General features: G+C 39.7%; 1 protein-coding gene across 24 annotated transcripts in view; it reads right to left on the bottom strand.

The window, feature by feature from the left end:
• Positions 1-12,427, bottom strand: part of SORBS2 (sorbin and SH3 domain containing 2) — a 497,996-nt gene that overhangs the window by 76,073 nt on the left and 409,496 nt on the right. For 18 of the 24 annotated variants that reach the window (XM_073607478.1, XM_073607469.1, XM_073607523.1 and 15 more), the window contains 3 exons: positions 11,678-11,853; positions 9,450-11,024; positions 7,638-7,723 (listed from right to left, as the gene is read on the bottom strand). In XM_073607478.1, the coding sequence (XP_073463579.1) occupies positions 7,638-7,723; positions 9,450-11,024; positions 11,678-11,853 (1,837 nt within the window). The remainder of the gene's footprint in view (positions 1-7,637; positions 7,724-9,449; positions 11,025-11,677; positions 11,854-12,427) is intronic. The other 6 variants (XM_073607593.1, XM_073607601.1, XM_073607618.1 and 3 more) reach the window with 3 other exon arrangements.

The raw sequence follows: 12,427 nt of genomic DNA on the forward strand, positions 1-12,427 counted from the left end.
GACAAAGGAATGTAAACAAAATAATGCTGGCAACGAAAAATGCAGAATAAAAAAAACCATGCCACAATAAAAAATAAAACAAAAATGGCATGGGGTCCCCCCAAAATCCATACCAAACCCTCATCTGAGCATGCAGCCAAGAACAAGCGCCCCCCTCTTGAACCATACCAGGCCACGTGCCCTCAACATGGGAGGTGCCTTGGTGCAGGGGGGGGCTCTGGCCCCCTCCCAAAGCACGTTCTCCCCATGTTATTGGGGACAAGGGCCTCTTCCCTTGTTAAAGGGGGGCTTCCAGATTAGGATAAGCGCCTGCCCATAGACCCCCACAACCACCGGGCCAGGGTTGTGGGGGTCTATGGGCAGGCGCTTATCCTAATCTGGAAGCCCCCCTTTAACAAGGGGGCCCCAGATCATGCCCCCCTATGTGAATGGGTATGGGGTACATTGTACTCCTACTCATTCACCAAAAACAGTGTCAAAAAGATATAAAAACACAGACAGTTTTTGACAAGTCCTTTATTAAAAAAAAAAACAAAAAAACGAAAACAAAAAAAGGTGTCCCCTGAATTTGAGCCAGCGTCAATTACAATGCCTGCTGCTACCACTGACCCAAAAAAGAAAAAAGAAGAAGCTCTGCACCTAATGAAGGTTCCTGACAAGCGGGGCCCACCAGGCGACATCACCATCACCCTTAGCTATTTAAGAACTGAAGGCGGGAGCCTTTGTCGGGTGCAGAACTGTTTTCTTGGGGGGGTTTTCGGGTCAGCAGTAGCAGTGGGCATCGTGGTTGATGTTGGATCCACTTCAGAGAATTTTTATTTTTATTTTTTATGTTTTTTATAATAAAGGACTTGTCAAAAACTGTCTCTGTGTATTTATTTACTTTTTACACTTTTTTGGTGAATGAGTAGGGGAAGCCCGCTGATAGCTGATGAGTATTTGGTTGTTAAGAACAAGGTGGCCGGCATCCCGGGCTGCTCCTTAACAAGCAGCTATTCTTCATATTCCGAATTCAAATTGTTCCAAAAATTTGGAATTTGAAAATCGTTATGAAAATGTGAAAGTGAATAAACGAATGTAAATGAAACAAAACTAACACATTTCTAAATAAATCAAACAAAATTAGTTACATAACAAATCTATCCAAAATTAAACAAATCTTTCTGTTCTGCACATGTCTAACACCTATATTTTTCAAATATTTACTAACACAATCAATAACTGCAGTCAAATGCCTTTCTTCACATGAATTAAATGATGACAAATTACATAATATACTTTATGTGGGTTTATGCAATGGCACACAGCCAACTCATACTTTTGCCCTGTGCTTTCTTTTTTGTTAAGAACATGGCAGAAAAAAGCCACGGAGAGAGTTTAGAGCTGTGCTGCACTGAGAACTGCAGAACTGTGCAGAGATGGATGTTCTGCTTCCACTGATGTATGGTTGAGTGGGAAGCAGAGAATGTTGGCAGCTGTGCTTTGTCAAACATGGCTTTCCACTCCCGGGTTAGCCCAGAGAATCCATATCTGCATAGTGAAAGTTTTTTCTCTGCGTTTATCATAGTAATAAAAATTCTTGTTCCTGCACTCCCCAAAAAACTCCATAAAATGGGTAGGCTTTCAGATTCATTGTGCGGTAAATGTTGACGGGTGCCTGAGGACCTCATTTATCTCCTCTGGCATTGTCCAAAGCTTCATCGATACTGGAGCGGAGTCCTCTCCACGCTCAAATGAGTTTTTCAAATGGCTGTTCCTCTAGATCCAATATGCTGCCGGTTAGGTATCCTGGAAGAGGTGATTCTAGAGGAGATGACGAGAATAGCCTTCTCTCAGGCTTTATTTCAAGCTAGGAAAGTAATTCTTATAGTATGGAAATCTGTACTCCCACCAACCATTAAAGCATGGATAAATCATATGGGAAACACTCTTCTTCTTAAAAGATATATATACCAACATAGGGGTTAGTTAGGCAAATTTGAGGGGCTATGGTCCAAGTCCCCTTGGCTTGATACCCCGGGACTGAGCCCTAAAGAACTTATTATAATGAGACTTCTACAATGTCCAGCTGGATAAATGCATCCAATGATGTTTAATACATAAGCGGTCCTATGGGCCCCAAGTCTATATTGTTTAACCCATTCTTCATATCCCCATTTTGATTGATGTACTGTGCAACTGATGCATCAAGGTAAAGTTATGGTATGGTGCAACCAAAATTCTCAATGTGGTAGAACTGAATGTATATTGTTTACTTGCTTTATGGCGACTTACTGGATTGTTCTGTTGTTTTGTCTGTTTATTTTCAATAAAACCTTGTCTGATTTAAAAAAAAAATAAATCTTGTTCCTAACTGCCTATTTTGCAAGGCTAGCATGTTTGCCATGTTGTTACATGGATCACAATGGGTCCTGATGGTATTTATTGCAGAGTTGTCACACTAGTAATTTTAAGTGTATAAAGGTGGCCATACAATATACTATATGATTGTACAATCTCCTTTAGCTCTGCCATCAATTATGCAGTTATGTAGTGCAAGGGCCTGCCTGATTGGATATAGAGTAGATATAGATTGGCTAGATAGGCGTTTCCTCCCATTATATAAATTTGGTAAATCTAAAGGAGATTGTACAATCAGATTATATAGTGTATGGTCATGTTTATACACCTAAAATTACTAGTTGCGCTTTCAGTGCCATTAATTGGTAACAGCACACCAAACACAGAAGCAAACACACATTTTGCCATGTGAAAAAACGAGTGGCACATGCTGTAAAACGCACAGTAAAAAACACACAACCCACAAAACGCTAACATGTCCCATAAGCCACATATAGCACAGCCCATTTAAATCAACGGGCTGCCCTCATGTCTCAGGAAAAACGAACCACAAAACGTTCGCTCCCACTATGCTAGATGTGAATGGGGCCTGAAAGTGAAATTGGTGCGATAACACAAGAACAAAGAGGCTCCATTCACATCGGTGTGTTTCCTTGCATTTCAGAAATGCGCTGCACCAAAGATCGCAGTAAAAACGCATCAAGCTCTGCTCTAAAAAAAAGTTCTGAAGCTTCTTTGGCGCGATTGCTGTGTGTAGGGCGGCCCATTCAGGTGGATGGGCTGCCCTATGTGTGATGAGTGAAAATGCTCCAAAATGCCTCCCCACCTCGCTAAAAAAAAAAAAAAGGTTCCCGTTATGCAGAGATGTGATAGGGGTTTGACAGCTGAGCGTTTCTGTCCACTCCTTCCTATGTACTTGTATAAAGATGGCCATACACAATGCAATTTGATTGTATATTGTGTATTTAGTGAGAAGGGTGATCTCTGATTGATTGCATTTAATTTAAAAAGACGTGCAGCTGGGAAAGGGAGTGTGGTGATGCAGGGTGTGTGCTAATGAGATCAGCTGGTCAACTCCTTCCTGTGTCATGACCTAAAGTCTGTAAGGAGGTAAGACAGAAGCAATAGATACATTTGGAATCATTGATGGAGGACAGTAGGGTTTGTGACTGTAGATTTTATGGAAAGCTTTGGTATTTTTGCAAAAAAAGTACATGAATGCTATATTGGTGCATAGGGGAGCTGGGATTTAGAAGAAAAAAAAAGGTGAACTTAACCTTTAACTAAAGGTTTGGTAGTCCAGGCATGTCTATTTGTTGATGACACAAAGGTGTGCAATAGAGGTGTTTGGTCAAAACAGTGGAAGGTGCAGTTCAACGATTCTAAAAGCAAAATAATGCACTCATGGAAAATAATCGTCTGACCTACTACATTATTGTGGATGTACTGTTGGCCACAGACTTTGGGGGAATACTTATCTCATATGATTGCAGAATTAGCAAAAAGTGTAGCCTGGCAGTGGAGAAAATTAATAGAATTCTGGGGTGTATCACTAGCAGGAAGAAGAAGATCCAAATTCTTCTATATAAGCCAGTATAACTAGCATTCCACCATGGGGTTCCTCCAGAAGTTGCTGGAGGTTTCTTGGGATGTGGCTGATTGACCTTCCATTTGATGGTGCCTGCAAAGTTCCATGGCCAACACCACTTGTCAGAGCCAGAAGTTAGAACTAATTTTCGCCACTTTCCAGATGCGTTCCATACAGAAATAATTCTCTACTTTTGTTGACTGCAATGGTGTGAACTAGGCCACTGGATTCCATGTTAAACACTGTCCATGCATTTCTGATGTGGGGGGGGGGGGGGGGGGGGGGGCAAACGCACTGGTGTGAACCAGCCCTCAGAGTATTGTTTCCGGTTCTGGAATCCTCCCTTACAAAAAGTATCGATAAGATAAAATGAGTCCAGTGATGGACAAAAAGCATTAAAGTGGATATAAACCCAAATTTTATATATATATATATATATATATATATATATATATATATATATATATATATATATCATACTGTAGAGTATAATATTTCCTATCATTTGAGCCCAGTCTTGCCACACAGAGTTAATCCATCTCTGAGCAATCCTCTTTTATTGTTCAGTTAGAAAAATCTTGACAAACTGAGAAAAACTTTGTCAAATCCTCCCCCTTGCTGTGAGTGACAGGTAGGTGATTTACACATCTTGTGCACTAGCCTAAGACACAGGCATTATTTTTTAATCACCCACTCCTTTCTTCAGCAGCTCTGCAAACCCACTCCTTTCTTCAGCAGCTCTGCAAGGATTGGCTGTTCCGCACCTCAGCGTGATTTGGCATGCTGAAGTCATGTGGTTACTTTCCTGTCTTTTCACTGGATGTTAGAGATCATAGCAGAAGTTCAGTGTAAGAAATACACAGGAGAAAATGCATATTGACAAGGGGAGTGTAGAGGTGGGCGGGGAGTCTACTGACATCACGACTCCACCCACCGAGCTCCAGACAACAGACCCACCCACAGAATATGCAGTTTTTTGGCTCTCATAACAGACAGAGGGGAGACATTTGACAGGTAAAGATACATGCAGGAGGCATGTATATCCTTATAGATAACCCCTATGGCAGTAGTTTAGAAAGTATGACATTGGGTTTACATCCACTTTAATAGTCTGAGGGATAAAACATATCAGGAGTAACTGCAGAAACTTAATATGTACAGCCTCGAGGAAAAAAATGGAATAGAACAGATGTGATTGAAACCTTTAAATACATTAAGAGGGTAAATAAACTTCAGGAGGGCTAGAACATGGGGATATGGCCTCAAAATATAGTTGGAAAGTAAAAAATGTACCTTAGAAAATATTTTCCTGAAGGAGGAACAGTGTCATGTTAATTAAAACATGCATGGGACAAACATAGATCTATACTAGATCTATACTCAGAAAAAAGGGCCAGACTCTATGGACCATTTGATCTTTTTCTGCTATTCCTTTTCTATTTTTTTTATGTTTGATAACAAGTTACCTTGTTTTTGCATTTTATCTGGACTTGATCAAAGTGCAGTGCAGCCACCTGGCTTGTAACATGAATTGAATGGCTGAAAACCCTCACATATACCCAGTGAAGTGGCTAGCCTCAGATGATACACATAAAATGAACCAAATCCTCCTACATATGTTGTATTAGTTTATCTCCAGCCCTCTCTTCCCTACAGTCTTCTAAAACACATTTTGCACAGAATCTCTCAGCTTTGAAAATCTAAATCTAAAGTCACACAATACAGAGCATAGTGAGGGGAGCTCTGAGCCCTGATTGGAGGGAAGCGACCCCCCCCCACACTCAAAGAACATGGGGAACATAAACAGCAGTGGCTCTTCTCCCCAGCAACAATTATCTCTTGGAGTCACGAAAAGATGTCAGAAGTCACTAATGCAGATAATAGAGGAACGAGGCAGCAGAAAGAAATAAAAAAAAGGGAAACCATCCGTTCACTAAAGCGTAAACACTGAGCCACAGATTGTCAGTGCAGATGTCGATGCAGTGTCCCTAATTTTACTGACTCACCAGTTAGGTGCGGTCTCTATGACTCAAAGTCTGATGCTAAGAAAAAGAGTCAGGAATTAGAGTTTTCCTGAAAAAGGGAGTCACGGGCGAACCAAGCAGTTTAAATAGGGTAAATCTTTATTGCACAAAAAAAAATGTCAAATTTACAGAGGCTGGGTCCCATCACCAACACCTGAATAAAAAATGAGACAACGCTGTCTATTAAGAACATTACGTCATATCAGGTTGCAAGCACACATAATATGCACAGATATAGCGTATACCCGCATGTGAGGCAGAGAGTGGGGATATAATGGGGACATAAATCCTGGTACTAAATATCTTCAGGATATGTGCATACCACCACACTGTCTGCCAGATGCCCCCTAAACTAGGGAATGGGTTATTCCTAGATTGTAAGCTCTAACGAGCAGGGCCCTCTGATTCATCCTGTATTGAATTGTATTGTACTTGTACTGTCTGCCCTAATGTTGTAAAGTGCTGCGTAAACTGTTGGCGCTATATAAATCCCGTACAATAATAATAATAATAATAATGTGTACAGTGAAGGCTTGGGTACTGAATAAATTAGTCCAGGAGGTGTACGTTTGATGAACATGTACTCTTCATGGGAAAAGCACCAGTATGTAGTAGACTGTTGATACATTGGTATGAATTAGCTTAACACAGTCCTTAGTCCGGGGCTTCTGACACAGATCAAACTGTATGATCAATAGTTAATTAGTGAGAAAGTCTGAGTTTTGGGTAGTAGCCATAGATCAATACTGAAAGCAGCAGGCAGCTAGTAAGTAATCAGTAGGACATAAGACCACTCACCCAACCGAAAGACACGAGACTCTCTTGATTCCTAGACATCCCGGATGATTCAGTTGCTGATATCCTGGTATGAGATCTCACACTGCTCGAATCTGGTCAGTCCTTGGACTCACTTCTCACCCAGGTGTCCTCAGACTTTCTCACTGATTAACTATTGATCATACGGTTTGATCTGTGTCAGCAGCACTGGACTAAGGACTGTGTTAAGCTAATTCATGCCAATGTGTCAACAGTCTACTACATACTGGTGCTTTTCCCATGAAGAGTACATGTTCATCAAACATACACCTCCTGGACTAATTTATTCAGTACTCAAGTCCTCACTGTACACATAACCCATTCCCTAGTTTAGGGGGCATCTGGCAGACAGTTTGGTGGTATGTGCATATCCTGAAGATATTTAGTACCAGGATTTATGTGCCCACTGTACCCCCACTCTCTGCCTCACATGCGGGTATACTCTATATCTGTGCATATTATATGTGCTTGCAGCCTGATCTGATGTAATGTTCTTAATAGACAACGTTGTCTCATTTTTAATTTTATTCAGGTGTTGTTGATGGGACCCAGTCTCTGTAAATTTGACTTTTTTTTTGTGCAATAAAGATTTTCCCTATTTAAGCTGCTTGGTCCGCCTGTGAGTCCCTTTTTCAGGGAAGCTCTAATTCCTGACCCTTTTCCTAGCAGCAGGAAGAAATCACACTCAGTGCTTTGGATAGAGACAAGTACACCATATAGATGGATGTGCTTTGTTCATATTTCTTGCCTGAGGTTTACAATCAATTTAATAATTTTTTTCTTCATTCTAAGCTCAGTAAACATCAGAAGCCCTGTAGTTGTTTCCACATCACACCTGCAGCTGATCTCAAGTATAGCTAGCGTGTTACCTCCTTCTCTTGCGCTCCCCTCCTTGCTGAACTCCTGCTTACATCAGTGAAAGCTGAGGAATAATTCCGGGGAGATTCTTGGTCTGCTAGAAAACAAATAATTTACATTTTTACTGAATTCATGAAAATTGATTTTAATTTATTGTGTATCAAGCCCAATTTAAAAGTAGCGTTACATTTGAAAATAATCTGCCTTATACTATACTACAGATGTCTCCAAAGCTAATGCTATATTTTAGGCAAGTGACATAACTGCAGACCCTTCCGATACAAAATAGGTATGCTGATCCTACCCTTGCTGCAGAGACATTCAATACATTCCTAAGGAATGACTTCATTGCATACCTCCCTGGGAGAGAAGCATCAGCTGACAAGCATAGAGTGGCAGAATATTCATTAGCAAAGTCCATTCACATGTATTTAGGGTAGGATTTATGCCAAGCAAAGCTGCACAGATGAGAAGTTACAAGTTGTACACAGATGGACACAATACAGAAGAGCCATGCTTTACTCACATGCATGAAATGACTCTGCATGCAATACAATGAATGCATTGTTAAATAGCATTATGATCATACATACTTTTCCTGTTTATTTTCAGGTAAATCAATATTAAAAAAAATGGATGTTACCTAACATTTATTGCCTTGCAATATGGCAAGATCTGTTTACTGCCTAATAAGATTATTACTGTAGTTAGTATGAAATATTTAGCCTGCTTGAAAAACCAAACCACTGGTATGGGGACTAATAAATCCCACATAAAATAATACAAATATGAAAAAGAAAATATGTCTCATTGTGTAATGATATAATTCTTTTGTATCGCCTGTATAAATAATTTATATATAAAAAAGAAAATAACTCACTCAGATATGCTGAAATGATTTAATATAGTGCTTGCTCAATTCTTCAATCATAGCTTGATTTTCTTATATATTACACTAACATTAGATATGTAACTGTCCCACAAAACATCAAAATAAATAGGTTATATAGAACTGGTAAAAATGAAAGCAGGCAGTGATGCTTGTTTGGAAGTAGAGATGAAGAGAAAGCGGTAAAAAAAAACTAAAGAAAAACACTAATAAAAAGACTGAGCAGCAAATAAGTAAATGTAAACATTGTGAAAATAATTAAAGTCTTAATAAACCCAGGACCCTGCATTCACTATATCTGGTCTCCCATAGTACACAGAACATGGAAATGCAATTATTTTAGTAAATATAAACTGCTAAATGCCTTTTCTCATCAGCAGTATATAGCAGTCTTGTGACTTCTATCAGTGTCTGGTTAAAGTTTGTAGGAGGAGTTTTCATTCTCATCTGACTGTCATATGAGGCTGCATGACCCCTGACCCTGTGTCTGGACAGTGCTGATTGGTCCTGTGCTGATCAAAAAAACTTCTCTAGCAACACACATCAAAATAAGCATGTGCAGAGTGCCTCCAAGGCCCTGTTCTTTCAGATGGATTGGGGACTGTGGAAGAAGGGGAGGATCAGAAAAGTCAGGATCAAATAGCTTTTTTACACAATGTGGAGGAGTAACCCCTTAGGTTCCACAGTAAGCATAACAAGCATGCTTTACTGCATACACAGACTGATTTTACTGTTGTGGGTTTAGTAAGACTTTAAGCTCAATCTGGTCTAAAACGTAAGATGCTTAGACTGCAACGTCCTACTTCATCTCTATTTCACAAATGGAATGGCTGTGTAAGTTCTAATTCTGCTGTGCAAGTTTCAACATTTTCAGACATTATGAAATGGCTCAAGATGAATGTATATAAATTAAGGTAATATTATACTGAAGCACCTTGAAAGCAGTATGGGCTATCTGAAGAGTTGTTATTGGTTGCATCCACATCCTGGTAAGAGGCACTAATAGGCAATCTTCCACAATCATCCTGGTAGGGAGGGTAATGAATAGCACCATCCTGAGGCAGCTGGTAGTATGACGTATTAGCAGTATTAAATGGAAAAGTTTTTAAAGAAGAATTCCTTTCTGGAACATCTGGAAGAAGCTCACTAATAAGTCTGTGGAGTATACTATTATCGGGCAAGCTCCCACGTCTTTTCTCTGCTTTTATTTGGTCACAGATATCCTGAAGTGCAGAGTCCAGAGCTTCAAACACAGATGCTTTACATCGGCTCTTTTCAGATTGCCTCTTGGGTGTAGAGGTTTTTTTCCTACGAAAAGGCACTGGACTAACAAGAAAAGCAATTTTGGAAAGGCCTGAATCTGTTTCCCGTTTTCCCGAGGATTCACTTTTCTCCTGTTTAGCCCTCTCGTGTTTTAACATGGTGGTAAAACGTGTATATGAAGCTGGACATCGTCCTTTGCAAGAGCTGATAAGGTTCCTGTGGTGATGGTGATGATGATGGTGGTGGTGATGGTGATGTCCAGACCCATAAAAGCTTTCAGAGGACGTAAAGGAATAATGGTCAAAATCACTCTCACTGCAAAAAGATGATCCTTCAATTTGTATAAAGTCACTTAGGTCTGAAACAACTGCATCAGGATCACTGTCTGATAATTCAGCATGTGACTGTGGAATCTGGTCACTTGTAACCTCAATGTGAACAGGAACCAAAGATTTTGTTTTTCCGTTGTGCTGTACCTGAGGTATATGTCTATCTGGAGTGTCTTCATCCAGCAAAGATTCAATGGAAAACCTACGTTTAGGACATGAACTTCTGGTGGAAATATCTAAGCTTACTGCAGACAGCATCTCTTCTCCAAGGTTTGGCATAGATTTGGATTTCTGGATAAGCTGCTCAAATTCTGATATTCTAGCTGGAACCATATCTCTTGGCACTTCTTCTGATATAGTTCTCCAGCTGGCAAATATACCTTTTTGTTGTTCCTGCTCATACTGCATTATTCGAGACTTAACGGAGCAAATGACTTCAGAGGTCATTAAGTCTTTGCGGTTTATGCGGTGCATTTTCTTATACAGTTTTAGGAAACCTGGTGTGTCATGAGCAGACCTGTGGCGAACCCTGGAATTGTTAGCACCACAGCCATCAGAAGAAAATGTATTACCCCAAGCCAAGGGACTATTCTGCTTTGACTTATCATCACATAACAAAGATCCCATGCTTTCAGACTTGGTCTGGGTATTGGAGAAACTGTTGTGATCTTCTGTTAGTAAGTCATCACAACTCCTAGACTTCATTTTTGGTGATGCGGTTTCCTCTGTGCTGCTCCACACCTCTGCATTCTGCCGAGTCATTTGCCAGCCATTCTTAAAGCTGATTGAACGCTTTGTATCATCAGGCACAGCTAAATGATAACTATAGCCACTACCGTAATCTAGCGATTTTGAGGCGTTTGGATTGTGAACAGAGTAAGTGAAGAGGGGGGGATACATTCTGTTAATATCCCCACCTTTAGAATCCAAAGAGCAGCATGGTAAGAAAGAGATATTTCCAGAAATTAACAGACTGACAGCAAAAGATAAAGTATTAGTAACAAAGTGAAACATGAAATAGTAAAGCAGCATCTAAAAGGACATAACCCTAGTGTATGATACAAACTCAATAAGCTTATACACCATTCTACACTCAAGTGATGCTGGTTGTTAAAAAGAGTTTTTATTTCATGCCATTTTTCTCTCAACATCAGAAATGGCTAAATACACATATTGGTTTAGTAAGCTTCTAGCAGTTGCATAGGCTTTATTAGAAGAAGTCAGGTAAATACTTGGTCTTTCCCAGATGAAAATACTACTAGATCCTACTGCATATGGTAGAAGAGCATGTTTTCTATAAAATATCTTCAAAGACAATAAAAGTACTAGCTGCACTGACAAAATATAATATATAAAAGCAAATTATGTTTCCATTTCACCATTATATATTCAGAATATAGAGGCTGTGTGTTATACTGCAAAAATCTAAAATTGAAAGCGTTTTGTTACAATGCATGTGTACATCTACACCACAAGATGGCGATGTTGCAGTTTAATTGCTTAAAAGCTACTTGCAGGTTGCCATTGTGGTATAAAAAGTATGATACTGTAAGAATAACAACTTTTATACCTTTTGATCGCGATGGAGATGGAGGTGAAGAGTTAATAAGTTGTTTCCTCAGAGTGTTTGTGCCTTGAACCCCTGTCCGGCTTAGGCTGTGTCTGTTTGTATTCTGGTCACTGTGGGCTCTCTGATGGCCTACACTGGGCTCAGACTTCCGTCTCTTCCTGTAGTCGCTTGCAGAGCTTCAAACAAACAAGAAATAATATTTAACTTTTTATTTGCGGTCTCACTGCAACATTTTTCCGTCAGCATATTTAAGCTGAATGTATGCTTGTGGTATGTTTCATTTTCCTTTCACTACTTTAGGTTTATGCATTGTGAAGCTTGGCCTGTATCCAAGGCTCACTCCCAAAAATCAATATGAACCTGAGGAACAATCAGAGCGTGACATTGCAGCTTCCTAGTGCAGACTTCTTGCTGTGGGGAATGAATTCATTATAATAATGGCACAACAGAGCAAGGGCTAGGCCTACACTGATTTCAGCTCTTAACTGCCCCAGAATTATCCTCTTTGCTGTTGTTTGTCTCTTCGCTGTCAGATATACATTTAACATATTTAATTCCAGAAAGAAAACTTTGATCAAATGTTTGCACTAGGAATATGGATATATTATGGTTCATTATAGTTTTCATTTGACCTATACACATGCATTTGTGTTTCATTATTCCCAAACTAGCTTTGATATTGGCGCTATTCTGTGTGCTGCAGACATCGAAGATAATATGGTTATAACTTTGTAATATTTATTATTAAAA

This window comes from Aquarana catesbeiana, linkage group LG01 (genome assembly GCF_042186555.1).
Source record: "Aquarana catesbeiana isolate 2022-GZ linkage group LG01, ASM4218655v1, whole genome shotgun sequence".
NCBI lineage: Eukaryota > Metazoa > Chordata > Amphibia > Anura > Ranidae > Aquarana > Aquarana catesbeiana.